Below are 25218 nucleotides of genomic sequence, written 5' to 3'. Positions count from 1 at the left end.
TCTTACAAGTCCCAGTGATGTTATACTCTACATCAGCACTCACAGAATGCCTCTCGTCCAATCAGATTACTCGGTCGGAACTAACTGTTGTATAAGTGTCTATTTAATTTATATATTAATGGACTATATGTATCACCATGGATTTCTTTTGTTCAGCAAATATTAGATGAATGCGGTTTTTCTTATGTTTGGTCAGACCAGAGATGTGATAACATTAAATGGCTGAAGATGGCAGTTGAGCAGAGGTTAAAGGATCAGTTTGTGCAGAAGTTGCGTTATGAACTCCAGAGCATGTCCTCATGTGATTTATATTGTGAATTTAAAGAGGATTTTAAGTTTGAAAAATATTTACTCTGTGAAAACAAGAAGTATAGTCATGCTATCTGTAACTTTCGAATTTCTAATAATAGACTCCCTAAAATAACAGGTAGGTACAAGGGTCTGGAAAGGAATGAAAGGTTTTGTAATTTGTGTAATGATGGCCACCTGGGAGATGACAGTCCTGGACAGTCTGGTGATCTGTCCAGGTCGTATTCAGCCTCTTGCCCAGTGTCAGCTGGGACAGCATAACTTATTGTTGGTTGTGTGTCAGTGAGGGATGCAGCTCTCAAATTCAGCTTCACACCACTGAAGTGTTACACACAGACACTGCCTGAAAATATGACCTTTTCTCAAAAGTTTTTTTTCATATTATTTATTTACAGTATTCATTAGTTGTGGCGGCTGGTGGTTTTGTGGGTAGTGTAGACGCCCCATGTACAAGACTGTGTCCTTGCTGCAGCAGCCGCAGATGTAATGCAGTTTTGCTGCGTGTCATCCCCACGCCCCAAAGCATCATATCTTGGGGGGGATATCTGACATATCTATCTGAGCAATCAAAGGCAAAATGCCCACATAAATCATCAGATGACGGAGCATCTTCACCGACACATAAATCAAATTTAAAACACACAAAAAAAACATCAGTAATTGGTGACTCTGGTTGAGTCGGTGCAGCAGGTGAGGCCAGCGACATGGAGGCTGTTTCTGGTGGGAGCCTGGTGGGAGCCTTGCTCCTCTATCTCTTCCTCTTTTTGCCCTACAGAAAATCAAACACATTAGACTTTCCACCTGATATCAGCTGATAAAAAACTGTGTTTCATCACTTCTATTCAGTGTGTATTGATGTATGAGTTGTGTGTGAGCAGGTTGGACTTACATTCTGGGTGTCTCTGGGCGTGGAGCACTCTCTCCATCTCAGCCTGACGGAAATATTTGGCCTGCTCCTCTTTGGTCGGTGCAGCAGGTGAGGCCAGCGACATGGAGGCTGTTTCTGGGGAAACCAGCGTGAAGGCAGGGCTGACCTCACACAGCTGTGGCAGGTGATGCACAGGCACATGTACAGTTGCTGCAGCCTGTGTGTTTAGCTTCTGCACCTGGACTGTCTGTGTGTGAGGAGCCTCAGGTACCAGGACTGTGTGCACGTCAAGAGGCCTCATCACAGCTGGTTGTGATGACCACAAAGTCTGCATCGGTGCTGTCTGCATTCACGTGACACAAGGCTTCTTGGCCTACTGTGTGCCCTCATCACGTTGACATGCAGAAGCTGCAACGACACAAACAAACCAACTAATCAATCTTCTGTATCTTCAAAAAAACTTCAAATTTTGAAAACAAGTTTCTGCTGATTGAATCTGCACAAGGAACATTTAAATACTGATATTAAATCAAACAAAATTTTATTTGACAGGGTCACGAATTCTATTGTAATTCTGTCAAGTGTTTAACTAACTTCTTTAAAAATAATTGACATTAACAGTCGATGATGTAATGTAGTCAAATATAATCCAGTGTTGTCACATATCACCGTTCACATAAAAACACACTGTCACAGTAAAGGTCTTACCTTCAGTCCTGGTGGGAGCCTGGTGGGAGCCTGGTGGGAGCCTTGCTCCTCTATCTCTTCCTCTTTTTGACCTACACAAAAACAAACACATTAGACTTTCCACCTGATATCAGCTGATAAAAAACTGTGTTTCATCACTTCGATTCAGTGTGTGTATTGATGTATGAGTTGTGTGCGAGCAGGTTGGACTTACAAAGTTGTCACTGGGGGACCATTCTGGGTGTCTCTGGGCGTGGAGCACTCTCTCCGTCTCAGCCTGACGGAAATATTTGGCCTGCTCCTCTTTGGTCGGTGCAGCAGGTGAGGCCAGCGACATGGAGGCTGTTTCTGGGGAAACCAGCGTGAAGGCAGGGCTGACCTCACACAGCTGTGGCAGGTGATGCACAGGCACATGTACAGTTGCTGCAGTCTGTGTGTTTAGCTTCTGCACCTGGACTGTCTGTGTGTGAGGAGCCTCAGGTACCAGGACTGTGTGCACGTCAAGAGGCCTCATCACAGCTGGTTGTGATGACCACAAAGTCTGCATCGGTGCTGTCTGCATTCACGTGACACAAGGCTTCTTGGCCTACTGTGTGCCCTCATCACGTTGACATGCAGAAGATACAACGACACAAACAAACCAACTAATCAATCTTCTGTATCTTCAAAAAAACTTCAAATTTTGAAAACAAGTTTCTGCTGATTGAATCTGCACAAGGAACATTTAAATACTGATATTAAATCAAACAAAATTTTATTTGATAGGGTCACAAATTCTATTGTAATTCCGTCAAGTGTTTAATTAACTTCTTTAAAAATAATTGACATTAACAGTCGATGATGTAATGTAGTCAAATATAATCCAGTGTTGTCACATGTCACCGTTCACATAAAAACACACTGTCACAGTAAAGGTCTTACCTTCAGTCCTGGTGGGAGCCTAGTGGGAGCCTGGTGGGAGCCTGGTGGGAGCCTTGCTCCTCTATCTCTTCCTCTTTTTGCCCTACAGAAAAACAAACACATTAGACTTTCCATCTGATATCAGCTGATAAAAAACTGTTTCATCACTTCTATTCAGTGTGTACTGATGTATGAGTTGTGTGCGAGCAGGCTGGACTTACAAAGTTGTCACTGGGGGACCATTCTGGGTGTCTCTGGGCGTGGAGCACTCTCTCCGTCTCAGCCTGACGGAAATATGTGGCCTGCTCCTCTTTGGTCGGTGCAGCAGGTGAGGCCAGCGACATGAAGGCTGTTTCTGGGGAAACCAGCGTGAAGGCAGGGCTGACCTCACACAGCTGTGGCAGGTGATGCACAGGCACATGTACAGTCGCTGCAGTCTGTGTGTTTGGCTGCTGCACCTGGACTGGACTGTCTGTGTGTGAGGAGCCTCGGGTACCAGGACTGTGTGCACGTCAAGAGGCCTCATCACAGCTGGTTGTGATGACCACAAAGTCTGCATCGGTGCTGTCTGCATTCACGTGACACAAGGCTTCTTGGCCTACTGTGTGCCCTCATCACGTTGACATGCAGAAGCTGCAACGACACAAACAAACCAACTAATCAATCTTCTCTATCTTCAAAAAAACTTCAAATTTTGAAAACAAGTTTCTGCTGATTGAATCTGTACAAGGAACATTTAAATACTGATATTAAATCAAACAAAATTTTATTTGATAGGGTCACAAATTCTATTGTAATTCCGTCAAGTGTTTAATTAACTTCTTTAAAAATAATTGACATTAACAGTCGATGATGTAATGTAGTCAAATATAATCCAGTATTGTCACATGTCACCGTTCACATAAAAGCACACTGTCACAGTAAAGGTCTTCCCTTCATTCCTGGTGGGAGCCTGGTGGGAGCCTGGTGGGAGCCTTGCTCCTCTATCTCTTCCTCTTTTTGACCTACACAAAAACAAACACATTAGACTTTCCACCTGATATCAGCTGATAAAAAAATGTGTTTCATCACTTCTATTCAGTGTGTGTATTGATGTATGAGTTGTGTGCGAGCAGGTTGGACTTACAAAGTTGTCACTGGGGGACCATTCTGGGTGTCTCTGGGCGTGGAGCACTCTCTCCGTCTCAGCCTGACGGAAATATTTGGCCTGCTCCTCTTTCGTCAGTGAGTTCCACTGCGGACAGACGTCAACACACTCTTAGCACACGCACACACTAACACACAACCACGGTCTAGCTAGTGCACGTACACAAATGCTAGCATAAAAGCACACAAACAGATACAATGCTCAAAATCCTTTAATGTTCGGTTTCTTCTCTGATCATGAGATAGTAAATGAAAAGCACAAATCACCGTAAAGTTGACAAGATTTAAAGTTACACTGAGTGTCTCAAATATACAGAGCGAACACACTTACAATCTGTCCCAGGACTGTGTTTATGGACGCACTTCCTCTGCCTTGAAGCTCAGCACCAACATTTGCTCTGTGCTCCTTTAGGAACAGCATGAAGGCATTTAGAGGCTTCTTCACGTACGGCCCCTCGTTTGACTGCTCTTCCTCACGCTTTCTTTTTCTACAGGAAAAACAGAGTAAGAGGTCATGTTACTGATGTTACTTTAGAGAGAAACATTAAGATAAGCTGAATAATACAAAAATTAATCCTGTCTGTGCTGTGTTGTTAATTTAAACTCATAAAAAGAGACCAATAATAATAATATTCATGTAGGCATTTTGGTGGATGCATTAAAGACATCTGAAATCAAACTACAGCTGCTAGATATTAAATATAAGATGACTGTGATCCGTTCATGAGTCTGGCGTATTCATAGCCTGTGGGGAGAAAACTTACTTTGAACTGGAGGTGTTCAGTGGAGGAACAGCAGGAACGGGAAGAGCAAAATGTCCCTCTGGCACCTTGTACAACACCCCTCCATTCCTACACAGATAAAGAGAGACAGATGAGCACATTAGATAACAGACAGAGTGTATGTGACAACACAAGCAGAAGCTCAATAACTGTGTACACTTGTGTTTGTTTGTTCTATTTATGTGTGTGGTACTTACAGCACTCCAACGAAGCGCAGGCTCTGGCCGTCAGGGAGTCTAGGCACTGGCACACTGTTATACTGGAGAGTCAAACACACACACAGTGCAGGTGATGAGACAAGCTGCAATAATGTCATCTGACCACCAGGTGTCAGGATTTACACTGCATTTAAATTATAAAAACTGAAGAATTCTGTGAAGTAAAATCACATCTAAAGAACCTACACCACATAGTTGCTGTTGAGGGTCACAGGGGTCAGGAGTATATATTCATGGTTAGGTCAGGTGACCACATTTCAAAACACAAGGGCCTAGTTAATGCTTTTATGCAAAACCATATCTTTGAGGCATTGAGAGGAAGTGGGAAACATACAGTAGGGAAGTAAAATTCTGCAACATGCTACAAGTGAACCTCATTCACAGTCACAGTGTGTGCGGTTAACCGGGGTCTGTTGTCAGGACATCATCAACAGGACACTGATACGGCAATTGATAATAATCCAGCATTGATAATATCCTTCTGCTACAAGGATGCTACTAAACCTGCTACAACCAAACAGTGAGGATGTTCAGAGTGTGTGTGGTTAACCAGGTGTCTTACTGAGTGTGCAGTAGCAGTAGCAGGCTGACAGATAACTGGTGCTGTCTGTGGCAGAGGACCAGCTACTGCAGGCTGACTGACAACTGCCACGGCTGGGATGTTACCAAAAGGCCAATGATATGGCAGGTACTGTGGAGAGAGAGCCATAAAACACACACTCAATATAGCATTTCACAAACCAACAGTCAAAACACAATACTGGAGATCTGCTTTATCAGACTGTCCAATGAAAATCATATCGAGCACCGCAGAAACAGAGATCCTGTTTGCTTGTGCGTATCATCCTTGAGTGTTCAAATCCTCATAAAATCACTTGCATGATAATGAGGAGACTGTATTAGCGATTAACATAATCAAGGATGGGAAAGTCACCATCACCATGTGGGTCATCTACATAAAACTTGTCTGGTTTCTTGCTTATAGAAAGAAACATTCAAATTTGCCTTTTTTCTTTCCTTGTTTTGGCATGAAGCATCAACTATTGACAAGTATCCGTATCAATACTGATCTGATCCTAATGAGTCCTGTCCCTGACCTCTACTTAGTATCTTACCTGTCCCTGGCTATATGCACCGGCCTGACCATGCAGGTGGACTGGCTGCATGATCCCCCCCTGAGGCAAAGGTCCAGTGTACATTGTGGGAGTAGCCGTCCAAGAACTCTGCTGCTCAACCGTATGAGGAATTGCTCCCAGGGGCGTACAGTCACTGTGTCCTCCACGATGTCTCTCTGCCAGCTGAGGCTGGGTGATGAGCCCAGCATAGACAGGAGGAGGAAGTGAAGGTGGAGGAGACGGAGGGTTGGGAGCATTGGCCCTGGCAAAGATGTTGTTTGCCGTCTCCATCAGAGTGGGCATTAGCTCTCCTCTCTCCATCTCCTCAATGACTTGCTCCAACTCTCCAATAACATCCACTTTGGTAGTGGAGATGTTTTGTGGAGGAGGAGCAGCAGCAGGGTGACCAACTGCTGCTGTGGTTGGGACGCCATTTACAGGCTGCAGATTTGGCAGGTGCTGTGGGGAAAGAGGAAGGGTTGATAAACACAGTCAATATACCATTTCATAAACAAACACTCATCTTTAAATGCCCGTAACAGCACAATCTTTACTGTGAACGGACACAGAACACATAACAACACAATACATCAGACTGTCCAATGAAAATCATACAGAGCACCACAGGAACATATTACTGTGAGTGTAGAGAGATTATGTTTGCTTATGTCTATCATCCTTGAGTATTCAAATCTTTACCAAATCTGCTCCCAGGGTGATGAAATCCCCATATTCTTCACCCTGTGTTTCAGCTGACTGAAGCTGGGTGTTGATTCCCAGCTCAGCAAAGACAGGGGGAGGGGATGAAGGTGGAGAAGGTGGAGGGTTGGGTTTGTTGACCCTGGCGAGTGTTTGGTCCACGGTCGCCATCAGAGTGGAATGTTGCTCTCCCTTCTCCATCTCCTCGATGATACGCTGCAGCTCTCTTATGACATCCATTTTGGATGCAGGGAGGTTTGGCGCGACGCCTCTCCTTAGCTTGTCACTGGACCTCGTTGATGGTCACAGGACTCCTGACACACTATTACAGAAAGCTGGTTCGGAGACAAAGAGGAGAAACATTACATATTATAGCCTGTATTGTATTATACTCTTTCAGGGATTTGTTTTATGTTTTAGTTCACTACATTAATGTGACAGTTTCTTTACAAATATGGATTTTACACACAAAATATATGATCTGTTAGGAAAGATTTAACTACTAGCCAACATATAAAGTTGTTATGACTTCACCTGGAGTAACTACATCATTAAACTGCTCATTACATACAAATGCATCAGCAGCTATGTTTCCATCCAGAACTGATTTGAATAATTGGGAAATGCGCATTAAAAGAAATACGAATCTTGTGTGTTTCCATTAAATGTACGGACTTTGGTGAAAACTACGAACTCGTTCAACAGCGGTTGGCAACCAGCTTGTAAATGCATTACCGCCTTCCCGACCCGGAGTGTGTATCACCATGGAGGGAAGTGCGCAATGTCAGACTTCGAACATAACTGTTTCCATCCCCCATTTTGCGAATCAACATTTTTTTCAAATCAACCAAAACACGGCTAAAGCGAGCGTATTTTAGTTTGTGCGAATCAGGGGATTTTAATTCGAGTTTTGGCGTTTCCATCATAATTTTCCTATTTGATATTTTTAGATGCGCATCTAAACAGACTGATGGAAACATGGCTAATAATACTCCAATATTTTAATGTAGCCTAAACAATTCAATGACTCCTCTGTATTTCAATTCAGTAAGATCTGAAGGCAGCTGTAGAATTGCAAATAATTCAAGTGGAACATCTGAATACAAGTGGTGTACATTTATTCAAATGTTGTTTTAAGCTATTGGAGGATTTCCATGTTTGCGCTACCCTGGCTTATATTTAAATTTCAGCACATTTCAGAGGTAACTTAAATGTTGTTTCCCCCCAGACCCCCCTGAAGGGTCACGGAGGCTGGCCATAGAAAATGGCGCCCTAATGTTGATTACAGCCCTGAGCTGAAGGATAACGTTACGTTTCTGTCGTGAGTAAAAACAGCATTTTTAGCTTACCTTAGCTGTGTGTGTTAGCTAAAAGTTAAAAAATATCCCAGCTAGCCTTAACTTTGCGCACCCAATCTGTTACTGCAAGTTGACGTTAGTTAACGTTAGCTAAAACATAACGTTACTGTAACATTAGTCTACCAACTCACCTGTTGGCCGCTGCGTCACTGACGGTGCAGGTCGCTGGCTTGACTTTAAAATGGTATCGACAGTTGAATTTAAGGTCTGTGAAAATGTCTCCGTGGTTTACTCTGTGAAGGTCGGACTGGTTCTGATGAAATGATCAGATACTTGGGTATTTATACAGTTTCAGCGTTCTATACCAGAACCACCGTCGTTGGGGACAATTCAAACGTTGCTTTCTCTGTTTTCATTCAAATGTTCTGATAACCAGTGGTGCCATGTAACTAAGTACATTTATTCAAGTACTATACTGAAGTAGCTACACTTTGAAGGTAGCCTACCTAACGTTACTTGTAGACTGAGTATTTCCATTTTATCCTACTTTATAGGCGACATCTGTACATTTATGTCTGTTTTTTATAATGTGTTACTAACGGATTATTTCCTTTAGACAAACTAATTAGTCAGTGTTTGATTAACAACAAGGAGGCTTACAAACATTATTTCTGTTAATATTTTTTAGTAGGTTAAAGGCTATTGTTATGTTTCCTCTCAAAAACACAATGAACACAATCATGCACTGTAAACTTTACATTTGCTCCCCCTCAATCATTCCCCCATCCAGTTACTATTTCCAAATTCCCTCAAACCAAGGCAGGAATTATGATATGCTACATGTTATTGCCCAATTGTACATATTCGTATTCGCATATAGTTATGATTTTTTAAAATTCTCTCTGAACCCCAGACCCCCCGGCAGATTTGGTCACTAAATCCCTCGAACACAGAAGAATTTGGTGGATGAGGTGACATACATTTCATCAGGATTCTCCTACCTGTCGAAAGGGTTGAGAAAGCAACTGTTTTTGTGTTTAAGCCTTTATTTAAAGTTTGATCTTTGTCACCCTGAACACCACAGATGCACCTCCAGGCACTGGGTTGAAGATTTAGATTAAAGGACTCTGATAAGACTTTGAATATTGTATAGGCCCTACCAGTAATATGTCAGTGATGGGCAGAACCAATATGTGTGTAATATCTGCTGAACTGTGACATCTGTTGCAGCTATCCGCTTCATCTGAGTACATTTCTAAAAGACCTTTTGGTGAACTATATTAAATATTTATATATATATTTAATATATCATACAACAAATTCAGCTTGAACCTTACAGTCCTTACAGAGCCTTACCAGTCTAGTTTCCACTGAGCTAAACAGCAGAACTGTATAAAATCAGATGCACATCTGTTAACCTTATGTATTTATTTTTTAATCAATTTGATTTATTGACTTCCTTGTGGTCACTGACTGTGCACTGACTTTTCTTTGGTATTAAAACATTTGACACAAGAAAATTAATAATGCTTACCAGAACGCCATTGATTGAGCTGATGCTGATGAAATGATACAAAACCAAATCAAAGGTCTGAAAATATGTAACTATGCCCCTCATATGCAGGTGGGATCCTTTGCTGGCCACTGTTTTAGTAAAGCATCCCTTCTGGCTGTAAGGGGCAGCAGGGGCAGACAGTGGAGCTGCAGGTGTCTTCCAGAAATTGCAAATGAAATGTGGGTCTGGGATTTACTGACCGGTGGGTGCTGTAGGTGCAGGTTCAGGCCCTCAGCAGTCTGCCAGAACCTGAAGGTGGAGGAGGCTGCATAAACACTATTGACTGTGATGCTGCCCATATGGAAAAGATATAGATAAATCTTATAAAGTTTGTATGTCTTTTGTCTGAAACTTGTAAGTAATGCATACGACAGTGAAACCAGATATAAGATCCTTATTAAATTTGTACAAAATGAAACTTGTATGATTTGGGTACTTATAAGAACATTATATGACAGTAATTCCACATACAGTATCCTTAGTAGAAAAATGTAATATCAAACTTATATGAGTTGGACAATAATCAGTGAAACTAAACTCTTGTAAGTATTATAGAAAACACTTAAAAGATTTACTTGTGGTGCCACAAACATGAAACAACATAATCTGATTATAAAATTGAAGGGAAAAGCATATGAGTTGACTGAAAGCAGGTTTTCAACATGTAATGACAAAGGACTGTTAAAATGTTGCTAAGTTTAGCATTTTTGCAAAACCAGGCATCATGTTCTTCTCTCTAAACTAATTAATTTTCCTTAAATTATTACATGGGTAATATTGTTTAACATTTTAGGAGCAATTATATCCAATAAGTTAGGAAAAATGATTAAATCAACACAGCAAATATTCAAAATCCCTGTCGAATGTATTCAATGTAACGAAGAAATTGAAAAAGTCTATTCATCCCATTCTTGTAGAAATAGTTATATATATATATATATATATATATATATACTGTAGATGCAACTCTCAAGAGGTGGCAGGGACCCAACCCTCCAGCACTGGCATCACAATCAATGCCAAGATCACAGAGCTCCGTGCCAAAAGTAAAGCATCCCCTTAAATTGAGCTTTGTTGCTGTTTGTTGTTTGTTGTGTAATTTCAGTACTCAGATTGTTGAAAACAAACGCACTGTTCCATGTGAAATGATTATTGTTCAGCAGTGGTAAATATTAGTCAATATAAGTGACTATGCCTAATTTGTTTTGCGAATAAAGTTCGTTGAATTAAAAATTTGCCTAACAGCCATTTTTTCAATATTACAGGTACTGAAAGACAACATTTATAGACTGCATTTATGTAATTTGAATGGTAGAAAGTAGTTGTTCTGGGAGCTGACCAAGCAGTTAGTGCATTGCTAGTTTGTTACACAGTTTGATCCAGTTGCAGTAGTAAAGGGACAAATTAAGTCTTGTCACTTTCATATGTGAGTCATGTGTTTCTTATGACAGAAACTTATATGAAACTGACTGTATAGATTTGTATATATAAAGTATGTATTTTTTATAATCTTATTTCAAATTTCATAGGCTGACATTTAAGAATTCTTATAGAAAAAACATAAAGAAAACATAGTTTATCACGACATTATATCCCTTAACATACAAAAAAACTAAATGTAATGGTACATATTCATATATGTTTTTATAGCCTACTGGTTTTTATTAAATGACATATAATGAACTTATATAAAGCATATAAATAAAGCATAATTCCCCTGCAAAATATATTGACTTTACATACAGAAAACATATATATAATGGTATTTGTTCATATATGTAAAGCATATGTCTTTAAAACAGACATATAGGAAAAACTGCAAAAATTATATGTAACATGTATGGAAAACATACTTACATACCGCATACATAGATTTCACATGATTCTTATGTAATTCTTTCAAAAACATTTGACACAAGAAAATTAATAATGCTTACCAGAACGCCATTGATTGAGCTGATGCTGATGAAATGATACAAAACCAAATCAAAGGTCTGAAAATATGTAACTATGCCCCTCATATGCAGGTGGGATCCTTTGCTGGCCACTGTTTTAGTAAAGCATCCCTTCTGGCTGTAAGGGGCAGCAGGGGCAGACAGTGGAGCTGCAGGTGTCTTCCAGAAATTGCAAATGAAATGTGGGTCTGGGATTTACTGACCGGTGGGTGCTGTAGGTGCAGGTTCAGGCCCTCAGCAGTCTGCCAGAACCTGAAGGTGGAGGAGGCTGCATAAACAATACTGACTGTGATGCTGATCTTCCAGAATGAGCTCTTCTTCCTCCCACTCGTCTGATCTCTGGGTGGATCAGGCTGGTGTACAGCAGTATGAGATATTTGTAGTGTCTCAGTGTCTGGCCATAAATGTGCAGTTAATCTGATGTTTGAATGCATGTTAGAAATGATCAGGCCTCACCGAGTGAGAACTTGGATGTTATATCTGTGTAACGCAACATCTTTGTGGTTTTCTCCAGGCTCTGTTGGACTTCACAGACTTCCAGAGGCACCAGGAGCTGATGAAGGGCCAGGAGGATAATTCCTTTTATAAGAGCTGTGTACCAGCGATGCTTATTTCTCCTCTCCATGCAGAGACACTCCACCTGAGAATCTAGTGTTTTACATTTCCAACCATGCTCCCTTAAAAAGTCAGCCACTTATCTTGTTCTTCTTCTAGTACTTTGTACTTGTAAGCCACTTTTGCTCAGTAAAGTCTGTCAGTCTCTGCAGTCATTAGATCACTCATGTGACTCCACTAGAATTAGCATAAAACAGATACATCCATATCTGTGATCCTGGTGAATTTGTGTAACTTTGAAAGCTGTTTTCTTTTCACACTTTTCTAAATCATTATCTTTTTTATTTCAGTTTGCTAGCAGACATCTATACTCAGTTACTCTCTGAAATGTCACCCTTTATGAAGGGTTTATATGAATTATTTGCTTGTGTGTCTTTTAATTTCTAATAAGTCATCATGTCTGCAGTTAGAAATGTTAGTATGTTGATGAAGGATTGGCATACCAAAATATAGTATTATTAATGTCTTATGAATTATCTATAAGGAAAAGTAAATGACCTTTTTACCAATACTAAAGCCATTAATTAATGTTTGAAACCCCTTTACAAATGCCGAGTCACCAGAAAGTGGGACCAAAAAATTAAGCTATTAGTTTAATTTGAGAGATGCCACATAGTATTAACCACTGTAGATGACAGAGGCCTGTTTGGGCAGAAACTGTTGAGGCTGATTCATTATTAATAAAAGGAATCCAGGAAAAACTGGTTTAGATTTTTGATCTCATGTTTCAGGATTGAAGATACAAAATATTAACTACATTATAAATGACCACACGGGGGAGCTGTTCCATCAAAAATAGTCTTGTTGTCTTTCACAATAAACAGGCATTTTATATGTTAATATTAAATCAATATTGAAGTTATCAAGTTAATTTCACAATATTTTACTTTCTATGTGAACAGCCACAGAGGTTTTTGGGTTTTACAAATGACCAATCAAGTTTCTCTTCCAGTTTACATCCATGTCTGTGCAAACATGAACCCTACACACACTTTAAGTTCTTTACAATCAGCACAGTTTCAAAATTAGTGTCACCAATTCAGTATCTGACCAGATGTCTCTCCTTCAGGTCCTAAAATGTGATGTTGAGTAATGATCCAGTGTTTTATGCAGAATATTATGATGTCACAGTCAGGTTGACCTTTGACCTTTTGGATATAAAATGTCATCATCATGATTAGCGAAGGAATTATTGAGTTATATCCAAAAACATGTTTTGTGAGGTCACACTGACCTTGAACTTTGACCTAGTACCACCACATTCTAATCAGCTTATTCTTCAATCCAAGTCGAAGTCTGTATCAAATTTAAAGAAATTTCCATCAAGTTCGTCTTGAGATGTCTTGTTCACTAGAATTCACAATGTGACCTTTGACCTCTGATCACCAAATCTCATCAGTTCATTGCTGAGTCTAAGTGCCAGATTTGGAGAAATTCCCTCAAGGCATTTTTGAGAATGGGACGTACGAATGGACGGACGACTTGGAAACATAATGCCTCCAGCTATAGCTATCGTCAGCACAGAGGCATAAAGATAGTGACATTTAATTTGGAGATGCCTCCAGATGTTGTCACTCAACCTCTGAACCTGTATGAGTATTATGTGATGTGCAGACTGAAAAGATTAACATAGCAACATACTGTAGCCTTTATGCTCTGTGGATCCCAATAGAGGATCACTCCTGATTGGTTTAAATCTCTCCTAACATGAAATACATTTAGCCTACAGGGACAAAACTGCTAAAAACAACAAACAGTAGGACAACCCAACAACCTTGGATGGGCACATCCATCAACATGTCTGCATTACATCACAGGCATGATGGAAATGTAAAGAACATGAAAGATATTTGAGTTGGTATAAATAAAGTCTGATTTAGCCTCATCTCTGCTTAAAACACACAAAACAGCACCATCCAGTGTTCTTTTGGACTGCTGAATAAACAGTGTGTTGAATAGTCTAGTTGCCAGCCTGCAGATCACATCACACTAACTAACTATTTTGATTATTGTCAGAATGAGCTACCCTGATTTAAGCACATTCGGATGTCAGTTTTTGACAGACTATATTTCCCACTGAACAAAATGATGCAAAGTCTCTTCATCCTGACTGCCCTCCTCTGTGCGCACATGGGGGAAGTTTGCCCCTCTCTGAAGGAAATCTCTTCATTTTAACCCAAACCTCGACTCTTTCCTAAACTTAACAAACACAAACACCCATCTCTGATAGCAACTTCTCTAGGACAGTGTCTCAGTACCGCCCTCAGTGCTCTTTCTCTGCAAATGAAATGAAACTAGAAGAAAAGTGGATGACTGTCACTTTCTTTCACCAAAACATACAAATCAGCACATTCAACCATATGCACCCATAACCACCTGTGACGCCCACAGATGATGACTCTGATGTAGTGTGACACAAAACACACTTTTATAAGTTTAATAAGCATCTATATTCTATAGCCATCCGCAGTTTCATTTGTCTTCATTTAAAGGTAATAATTTATGACTAGGTGTGTCAGCGTGACTCTGCTTGTTGCCGTTTTTCATCATGCTGCCGTGTTTAGGTTTAATTTTCCATTCCTCCCAGCAGACTTTGTGTTCACTGTAAGTTTCGTTTCTGAGTCCTACAAATCAGCTGTCGGTGCTGCAGAGCACTGTGACAACATGTTTTCATGGGGAGAGGACAGTCAGCGGGGCTTTCGGTTAAAGGATGGCTCACATATCGACAGTACAACAGATGATGGAATCCGTCATGTAAACCTCGGTTATCACATCACGGTTCTGTCGGCAGGACACAATGTGCTGGCTTTTGTCAAAAGTAATGGGAACTCCTTCATCATTCGCACAAATGAGAGCAAAGATGGGAGAAGAGTCAGAGGAAAGCAGAGTGAGTATCAGTCTTGATAATCTGTTATTGCATGTATTTATTCACATAAGTTAAAACTCTTGGAAAAGTTTCATTTGCAGTAATGATGACACATAAGCTGCTGCATCACTTCATGTGTCCTGTGTTCTTTCAGAGTTTGTGAAGTTTAAGGAGAAGATTGAGGCTGTGAGTTGTGGTGATGATCTGGTCACACTGCTGTCTGAGACAGGGAAAGTTCTCTGTGTGGACACAACTTGCACTTACATTCCTAGGTAAGGAGAAACTAAAATTATGTGTCAGCAATTTTGTAAAACATGACTCTTAAAAAAAAACTTGACATGGATTCATGTTAATCAGCTCTGAGTTAAATATGTGCGCTCTTTTGTTTTCTGTCTCTGTTTCTCTCAGGCCTGTGGAAGCTTTGTGTAACATAGTGGTATCTCAGGTTGCTTGTGGGAGCCAGCATTCAGTCGCCCTGACCAAAGGTACAGTAGTACCGTATTATATCTGAGCATTGTGTCTCCACCCAAAAACAATGGGGATGAATACAACTCTATGTGTGGTCCTCAGAGTATTAAAGGTCCAGTATGTATGATTTAGGCAACACATTCTCACTCCGACCTTGTCACATATTGACGTTCTGGTCATGGACTTTCCAAGTCCACATACGACGTGCAAGGCACCCTGGGTGCATTAGTTGTTGACGTTCTTGGACACCGTGTCAAGTTCTGCCTGTTACATGCATTGTCTTCTTTCAAGATACACTTCTGTTTTCACAGGAAATTTAATGTTTACATACAGTCGCTTTCAAAATCAACTCACTATGACGGTACAACACTGCAAATTGGCAATTCTTTTCCTTCAACAACAAACACATATGGTCAGGTTTGGGCAACAAAGACACATGGTTAGGTTTAGGAAAAATGAGCAGAGTTTGGCTTTTTATGGGACGTATTCCCTCCCTCATCCCTCCCACCCACCCCAATAGGACTTTCGTCACCATAGCTTTCCTCCTTGTCCTGCTGTGTTTCCCCCGATGCTGCCTGGCACCATTAAACTGTTACAGCAACTGGCTGCGTTTCATGCCGACGATAAAGGGTGCCCTTTTTTTTGATATCTGACGCCACGAGTTGCTGCCGACTCTGACAACTTCAGAGTGAGACCGGGCTCAATTTGGGTGGATATATTGGCGCAAATGGAATATCAAATTTACACCTATGATTTAATTAGTGTATAGACACCTGAAAAAAATGTGTAATTTCATTACCTTAAAATGAGACTTTTACATCTACACACAGAGGGGGTCCTCTTGTTGCATGTTGTTTCAACAGTAGCCCAGAACGGACAAACCAAACACTGGCTCTATATAGGGCCATTCGCATTTTTCGCGTCAGCCACTCCTGTCCTACATGCTCACAGGGGAAGTTTCAGTTGGTTGCAATCTGCAACATCGCCACTAGATGCCACTAAATTCTACACACTAGATCTTTAAACAGTTACAAATATGTGTGTGGATTCGTTTTTTTTGTTGTTTGTTAGATTTTTTCAGAAAAAGATGTTGCTAGATTTTATATAAAGCTGTTTTTTCTCACTTAAATAAGAAATGCTCAGTGCTTAGAGGTGTTTTTTTAGTGTAACTTGGGTGTAGTGACCCTTTAAAGGTCCAGTGGTTATGATTGAGGGGGATGTATTGGTACAAATGGAATATAATGTTAATAGCTAGGTTTTCATAACTGTATAATCTCCTGAAACTAAGAATTGTTGCGTTTCCCTTACCTTAGAATGAGGCGTTTATATTTTGTCAAAACTTACAAACCAAATTCTAGCTCCAGACAGGGCCATTCACATTTTCCCATCAGCTCCTGTGTTCGTAGCCCCTCTGCAACAAGCAGAGTTTCACTGGTTTGTAACGTGAAGCTGCTTTTAAATCACTTGGTTTCGGAGAGTAAGAGACCTCTGCAGATAATTTGGCTCCCAAAAAAAACTCCTGAACAATTAACGCTGACTGATCTTCTAGCTGGAAGAAGTTTAGCTGGATACAATCTGCAACTCACCACCAAACACCAACAAATCTTCCTAAATTTACACACTTCACCTTTAAAGGGCCAGTGTGTAAAATGGGTTGAAAACCGTTGGAAACAGTGACATCAGTGGTCAAATTCTAGATTGCAGGGCTCACTCGCTCACCCCTCCCGTCGGGTAAATGACGGTGGCCTCGTAGGGACAAAAAGCCTTGCTCACGAGTTTTTCAGGAGTAGGTCTATCTAGCGACGAGGTGAATGTTTATTTAGAAATCTAAACCATGTTACGATATTGTAATGAATCCCTCACGAGCAGGAGACCAGAGGAGCGTTCGGGAAAAAGGCCCATTTATTTGAGCACTCCAGAAACTCCGGTAACACTCCACTCCGTCCCAAACTCTGACTCTTCTGGCGTAACAGACACACTTCATAACAATACACACATACTTGTTTACAATACCTAGCGGGGACCCCCTCCCCTCTCTGCTCCGCCAATCTCCAGCCCGCAGACTGACTGACAGCGTAGCCGGTAAACAGTGCTCAGCTGTTTATTTAGCCTAGCAATATCTCCGGACTATAGTAGCTGCAATGGACGACTTTGAATGCGATTTTGAAGAGTTTCTCGTAGCGGACACAGACCCAGAGCCATACCTGTTTGAGCCGGAGCACACAGAGGAGAGCCAGAGTACACTGAGCGGGCGAGAAGAGAGGCTGAATCCTCCGCTCCCATTTTGCTGCACAGAATGGGATTTGGTGCTACCATCTTTGGGGAGATATATCATCAGGAGGAAAAGCGCAGCAGAGAGTGCATCACAAGGAATGAAGTTGCGTCTTCTTTTCCTCGCAGATGAGGGTTCGGATTCATTCTCTCCTGTTGCGTGGTAAGTGTGGTCCATTCGCAAACTTTATAACTAAAAAAACTTTTCACTACTCTCCATCGACGAACTACTAACACTCTCTGCTGTTTCCTCCTCCTTCTTCCTTCCTCCCGCTGTCTTCGTTGGTTTATTTATACACGCGAAACGCGTTCTCTGGCTGGCTGGATTGTCCGCTCGGGCTGCCTTACATACATGGTGGCGCAAGATGGCGACCTCTCTAAAGCAAGGCCCTTGCTATATATATATATATAAAAGCGTAATTATAACGCTACGAAAACCAAACAAATTTTATTTTATAGCGATTATACACTTATATAAACATATTAATGGGTAGAATATTCAGATTCAGATTTGACAATAAACCATGCCAAATATTACACACTGGCCCTTTAAAGTTTTGAGTCAACAAAAAGGTCATCATTCTTTCTCTTTTACGTGCCACCCCTTGGACACATGATTAGTAGACATAATAGCTTTTCATTTCTATGCAGATGATACACAATTGTATCTTCCAGTCCTAAAAACTCTTCTTATAGTAGCAGTTTGGCTGCCCTAATGGATTGCTTTGAAGATATTAGGTTTTGGATCCCTTACTGTCAGCTCAATCAGCAAACGACTGCATTAAAATGTTTGCAGATGATTAAGTCCTTTTTTTAAATAGGTGCTGATTATAGAGTTACAAAAGTAAAGACAGATGAAATGAAATGCCAATTATGACTGATAGTGCGAGACTTACTTTCCCTAGAAAGAGGTGGAAAAAGAAAACATCTGAGAATATGAAAAAATGGTTTAATTCTGACTGTTATTGTAAAAGACAGGTATATCTTAAAGCTAAGAGGATGTACAACACATGTAAAAATGTGGAAAATGAAGAAAATTTAAGGGTCAAAAGTAAAGATCACAAAAAAAGAATTGATTAAGGCACAGAGAGCATATAGAAAGAAATTTAATAATGAACTTAAACTGAACTGAAAACTTGAACTGAAATTGCACTACAAGTCCCATCTTTATGTTGCCTTTGCATTTTATACAGAATCAAACCACGGTGGCATCATGCTGCTCCACTGTGTTTAGACAACATGCTGACATTGCCGAAGCAAAAGAGGCATGATGGGCGTGACGTGTAACACAACAGTGTCAGCCTGTAGTGTACCATATAATAGGCACGTTTGCAGTACTTTATAAACAACAACAATGGCATTAACATGGCATTAACAGTCATTTACCATCCCTGTTATATGGCCGCTGATCTCGTCCTCTGCTTGGAGGGCAAGGAGCTCCTGGACCTCATTGTTTTCCTAATTTGTGGACATTTTCAGGTGCTGTTCTTCTTCTTTTAGTTAGCTGCTAACTGCTATCAGCTGCTTTTTAACTCTCCGGTGATGGGTCGCACACAGAACACGTTGTGAAAATGTCACATCTGCACCACTAACGATCCTGTCCTACTGGCTGTCCCATTTATACTGACTTCCTGTTGGCACTGTATCTCTGCTGCTGTTTTACAAGAGAGACAACTCTGTCCCCCCAATTCTGTGACTGTACCTCTTGTGCAGAGCGACGAGGTAGAATAATGGTGTGAAATTTCGGCCTCAAAGAGCCATTGTAAAAGAGGCTTATGTGTGACAGTCTGGTGATCTGTCCAGGTCGTATCCAGCCTCTTGCCCAGTGTCAGCTGGGATAGGCTCCACAACTCGTAATAGTATAAGCGGTTACAGATGGATGGATGGAAAGTATTGATTTGCCCTCTAGTGGTTTAACCCAGCCATTCTGTTGGTAGTGGCAGTGCACTAATTTTGATGTCTCCCTCACTTACAACTGGTTGCCACCTGCTGTGGAAAAAAAATCTAATAAAAATGCAGATTTAGTGTCTGAGTAGAAATGAGAATGAGACAAAATGTTAACAATCTGAGCATTTTCCTAAGCTGAAAGACAAAAAAAAGATAAACAGATAAACAGCAACACCATGAAAGAAACCAGCAGCAGAACAGGAGAGAGAAGAGAAACTGGGGGAAAGAGTAAAAGACAGGAAAAAAAACACAGATACGTGGAGAAGGGGAGATGATACTGTGGATGTTTAGGTCCTGGTACGGCTCAGCACAACTCATTCCCCCGAAGCTGAATACACACACACACGCACGCGCGCGCGCACACACACACACACACACACACACACACACACACACACACAGAGCTGAAAGTGCTTTGTTTCTTGAGGGACTCGATCTGTCACTTACTGTCAAAGACTCAAGTTTCTTCAAGAGGATAAAAATCCTGACATGAGTACAGCAAAGCCACAGCAGGATAGATTGATATTAAAGTGCAGAGGAAGAGCTGAGTAAACAGAAATAATAGCAGGAAAATACAATCATTTATCATTTAGTTGGTACTTGACCTATGATTTTCTGAATTTTTACAACCTTGTTTTAACATCTGTGACGTACTAATTGCATCATCAAGGGCCAGTTTGCAGCCTCCACAGCAGCGGCTCTTCCTTGTGTGGTCGCTGAATGTGTGAGCCTCTACCAGCAGCTACTCTGTGTTTTTCATTTTGTTCCTCCGGGTAGGATTTGGAGGGAAATCTGTTTTATTGATCGATGGCACAAAACAGGAAGAAGGCGATGTTCTATGGAGCTACATTAGGGTCAAATGTTTTGTACTTGAAAAAAATAAAATTTGAAACTGAAAATTCATGTGTTGATCTTGAATTTTGAAAAATACAACAATGTATTCAAAATAAAAATAAGTGTATGAAACGTTTTTTCAGGTTAAATATAATTTTGATTCACTTTGGTAATTCTTTTGAATAAATAATTTATTTTCACTTTTCACTTCCATATATATTTTAACATTTGAGGGTCTTATTTTTTTCAGTTGCATGTTTTATCTTTTCAGATTCAGATCTTATTTTTTTCAGTTTCAAATCTGTTTTTTTGAGTTTCAGACTTTTGACCCTGATGTGGCGTGGGGGGCGTGGCAACAACTGAGAGGGGTGTGGAATCATGAGTGACAGTGCCTTCTGGGAACGTAGGAACTAAAAAAATTCTGACTGACAATTTATGAGATTGTGATATTAAACTGATGTCATCCTAGATTTAGAGAAAAAATTGTGATCAATTTTGCCACACTTACATCCTCACAGAAATAGCTCCAAACAATTGATTCAGCTGCGGCCGCACTGCCTGCTCCTTCCACTTCGACTGGTTGCTGGATGGGTTCGCTGCTGCTAGGACTGAGTCTTCCTGCTGCAGTTGATATCCTCTGGAAGGTCTCATCTGCAGTTTTGGCATCAGCGAAAGCCATCCTCTTAAATCGAGGGTCAAGAGCAGCAGCATCTGCAAGCATGTGGTTTGATTCGATTCGATGGAATCTAGCCGACATGTTTGCACAAAGACAGTTGACCATGTCTTTTGCTGCCTGTGTTGTTGCCCTCCTCCGGAAATCGTCTGTGGCTCTCTGCAGTCCCCTGGCCAGCAGTATGACTTTGGAAGCCGTTACATAGCTAGTGAGAAAAAAATAAGTATTAGTATTAGGTAATTTGCATGCATGCTATAGAAATCTACTGCTGACCATGTTGAACTACATACCTTTGTGCACTGAGTTCAACAATGACCTCTTCAAATGGCTTCAAGATGGTGCACATCTCCTGCACTGTAGTCCATTCTTCTTGGGATAAAAGGCGGACTGGTGCATTGGTGACGGCCAGGGTGGACACGATGGGATTTTTGTTGGTCAGAAAACTCTGCAACATGTAATATGTTGAGTTCCACCTTGTGACACAGTCCTGTTTGGGTCGGAGTTCACCCATCTTCATGTGGAGCTGTCTTTCCTTCAGTTTTTGCGCAGCCACTGTGCTTCTGTGAAAGTATTGCACTGCCTCTTTAACTTTATCGATGATAGATTGTGGACCTTTGAGGGCATCTCTGACCACAAGATTAATGGTATGTGCCAGGCATGGAAGGTGGGTCCATCCTGTTATTTGAATGGCCTTTGTAATGTCTGCAGCGTTGTCGGTTAAGCAGCACACCACTTTCTTATCAATCCCCCACTCTGCTGCAACACTACGAAGCTTTTCTGCCAGGTTGTCTGCTGTGTGCCGTTCATTGAATTCAAAACAGTCCAGTAGGCAGGAGGACATGTGAAAATCTTCAATAAAGTGGCATGTTACAGACATGAATGAGGTTGTAACCCTTGACGTCCAACAATCCGTTGTTAGGCATACTGCTGACACTTTGGACACCCTTCTCCTAAGTGATGCTGCTTCTCTCTCATAGATTTCAGACAGTTTTAAATGGCTGAAAATCAGTGGCTATCATCTTTGCCAGCTCTTCATCTATCTTCCCCTGTCTCAATGGGGTCAAGACAGGAGCTGTATAGTACTGACTGAGCGATGTCTGCTTTGTTTTTGTGGTAGCAGCAGGAATGCTTTTTCCAGGTGCCTGGTCAGGCAAAGATGTGGGCCCAGTGGTGTCAGAGGCTGCTGTAGCTGTAGCTGTGGCTAGAGTAATAGTTGCACTGGTATGATGTCTAGCACTACCTGATGCAGAGGCAGGGGAAGCACTAGCATTTTCAGTGTCAATGGAGACTTCATTGTCACTATTGCCTGAGTCAGTTGGCTCTCTTCTCACCTCTGTCACTTTCACTGTTGGGTGTTGTGTTTTCAAGTGTCTATGCAAATTATTTGTTGAACCGGACTTAAAAGAAATATTTTTCTGACAAATATTACATTTTGCCTTACTGTCTTCCACAAGAGAAAAGTGCATCCAATTGCTGCTCTGTTTCCTTTGGCTCATTTTCACAAACGACGACGTCACGACACACGATAGACTGACTGTCCTCCTGCTAATTAAGACCGCTGCAGCTGCTCTGCTCTCTGAGGCAGGGGCAGTCACGTGTTTCTGTTTTTTTTTTTTTGTTTTTTTTTTATCAAAGAACTTGGTTTGGAGGGAACAATCACCCCACAGCAGGTTTCCAAAAGTGGGAAAATTTAAAGAAAAAATACAAGGTAATCAGAGAAATTTGTTTCTAGCTTACAGAGTTGCATGACAGTTCATGTTTCCATGTATTCTTTAACCTATTACAATTACTGAAGGTCTACTGTAAAAAATAAAAAGCCTTACAGCATCATTTGTAATTCTTGTCATTATTTGTAATATTGAGTTTTCACCATGTGTGTATGTGTGTGTTTATTGCAGGAGCTCAAAACCACCAAAACAGGCTCAGGAACTGATGGTGGGGAAGTAACAGCTGCCACCCGGCAGTTCTATGGGGACATGCATGAGGTGTTGGGTGCCAGGCCTTCAATGGACCCTCCTGTTGTGGTCGCATCTTATGGTCCTGATGCTGATCCCACAACAATTGTTGCAGTAAGGTTTTAAGATTAGCTACAATCTACAATCATGTTTACATAAATACATACATTCACATTGACATAAAAAAAAGAAATATATTGTGAACATAGTTATTATATATTGTATGCAACAAATAGCCATGTCACCCAGTTCCGGCAAATAATTTCTGTTCTCTTCTTTTAGGAGATCGTCAAGCCCACAATTTGTGCCACAGAGCCCAGCCCATCCACCTCAGGCACATCTTCTGAGGCACCCTGTACCTCAGCCTCTCCCATGGCTACCCCAAGCTCCCCAAGCCCTCCAACCCCTTCTCCTAAAAAGAAGAAGAGGAAGACAAATCCCATAGTGGATTTCCTTATGGCAGAAAGTGAAAAGGAGCAGAAACGCCATGAGGAGAGTGAGGCAAAAACGGAGAGATTCCTGAACCTGTTTGAGCGCCTTGTCGACAAGATCCCAGATAATTAAGTTCACGTTGTCATGGCTGTTACGTGCAATATGTTCATAACAGATCCTGTTTTTGTGATGGTTGATTTGTTCATATGTTGATTGCACTATTAATACATATTTTTATACTGTTTAGAATATTTACTTTAATACTGTACATAATTAGTTTTACGCCGTTCATATTTATTTTTATACTGTTTATGGTATTTACTTCTTTACTATATTATATTTATGTTAATGTTGACGTCAATGGCATAATAAAATGCAATTTTTGTTTCTAACAGAATGTGAGCATGAATGTAGCAAACCCATTTTGTTTTTGTGCTTGCTGTTTCTCGTTTTGTCCACCAGAGGGCAGCTTGCATTGTTTGCAGGTCAATTTTGAAAAAACAAGTATCTGCTTTAGATGCATTTTTTGACATGATTTCTTTAAAATATAAATTCCATGATTTGTGTTGCTATTAAGAAGATGTAATTTCATTCATTTTTATATGTATATTTTTGCCCATTTTGGAGATAATGGTTCCGTTTTTAAACAGTGAGATTTTATTTTGAAGACCATTACTTCCTACTTCCTTCCTGTGTTGTACTGCCGAACAAAACAAAGCCACTTGACTACGGAATGAATGGTAAAACGGTAAAAGTTCAAGGTAAACAAAGGAAAATAAAACGGCAACTTAATGATAAAAACGTCGAAGGCTGAGTGTATTTTGGTAACCCCCCGAGGAGGCATAAGGTTGGTGTATTTTATTATTTATTATTATTTTCTTGATGATTTGTGTCAAAAAGTATGTTAACTCTTTTGCCCATCTGTTTGGTGAATTGGCGGTGTATTGCTTGGTATAATGTTGAGTTGTCTGAGAAGGTACTGTGATCATTTACCATTTATTATGGACAGAAGTGGAAACAGAAATGTGATTGCTTTGTTTTCTTTGTTTTGTCAGTTCTCACGTTGGTTTATGGAGCTGGTTTTGTGGAACAGCAATAATTGTTAAAACCATCAGTCGAGTCTCTTACCATCTTTCAGAGGGTATGCTACAATGAATAACACTTTTTCTTATGTAATCATAACACTTTTCCACCTGGCTAGTAGTGACATTCCTGAGACTGACAACCATACAGTAAAATTCCTGAGACAGATAGTTAAATATGAAAAGATTTATTACACAAAAAGTAAAGTGTTATTTCAGTAAACAAACTTAGAAATCCTCTGTGTGCATCCAAGCACAATTATAACATGGCAAATGGTTTTAAACATTCAACAACAAGTTTCCAAAAAAAGTTAAAGAACAAACTATATACATTTATGGGGCTTGCACATGGCCTGAGGCCAAGGCAGCCAGTCCATCCCTTGTAGCATTCCCAGAGCTCTCCTTATCTGCTAGGGGCTCATGGGGAGGTTGGGGGTTAAGGATGTCCTGGTCAACATCTTCATCTGGCTCCAGCATGTCCCCATTATCCAGACACACATTGTGTAGGAAGGCACATGACGCAACAACCAGAGGTGCAAATGT

The 25218-nt window shown here is 40.7% G+C and overlaps 2 protein-coding genes and 2 long non-coding RNA genes across 4 annotated transcripts; 2 read left to right on the top strand and 2 right to left on the bottom strand.

Annotated features, from left to right (window-relative positions):
* Positions 1-1210: 1210 nt before the first annotated feature.
* On the bottom strand, positions 1211-2486 carry LOC144463612 (uncharacterized). Its single transcript, XR_013491672.1, has 3 exons — positions 2079-2486; positions 1886-1956; positions 1211-1585 (listed from the first exon to the last, which is right to left on the bottom strand). It is a non-coding gene; the product is annotated as an uncharacterized LOC144463612 (long non-coding RNA).
* Positions 2487-3888: 1402 nt separating this feature from the next.
* On the bottom strand, positions 3889-4761 carry LOC144463611 (uncharacterized). Its single transcript, XR_013491671.1, has 3 exons — positions 4675-4761; positions 4242-4398; positions 3889-3998 (listed from the first exon to the last, which is right to left on the bottom strand). It is a non-coding gene; the product is annotated as an uncharacterized LOC144463611 (long non-coding RNA).
* A 10001-nt stretch (positions 4762-14762) lies between these two features.
* Positions 14763-15887, top strand: LOC144463610 (uncharacterized). The gene is made up of 3 exons (XM_078168378.1): positions 14763-15034; positions 15168-15285; positions 15422-15887. The coding sequence occupies exons 1-3, from the start codon at positions 14812-14814 to the stop codon at positions 15522-15524; spliced, it is 444 nt and encodes a 147-aa protein (XP_078024504.1). The 5' UTR covers positions 14763-14811; the 3' UTR covers positions 15525-15887.
* A 675-nt stretch (positions 15888-16562) lies between these two features.
* On the top strand, positions 16563-24526 carry LOC144463609 (uncharacterized). Its single transcript, XM_078168377.1, has 3 exons — positions 16563-17915; positions 23105-23275; positions 23444-24526. Exons 2-3 carry the CDS (start codon positions 23183-23185, stop codon positions 23723-23725), a joined length of 375 nt encoding a protein of 124 aa, XP_078024503.1. The 5' UTR covers positions 16563-17915; positions 23105-23182; the 3' UTR covers positions 23726-24526.
* Positions 24527-25218: the final 692 nt, after the last annotated feature.

This window comes from Epinephelus lanceolatus, chromosome 5 (assembly GCF_041903045.1).
Source record: "Epinephelus lanceolatus isolate andai-2023 chromosome 5, ASM4190304v1, whole genome shotgun sequence".
Taxonomy (NCBI): domain Eukaryota; kingdom Metazoa; phylum Chordata; class Actinopteri; order Perciformes; family Serranidae; genus Epinephelus; species Epinephelus lanceolatus.
The sequence above is the reverse complement of the archived record's forward strand: the minus strand, read 5'-3'. Positions and strand labels throughout refer to the sequence as shown.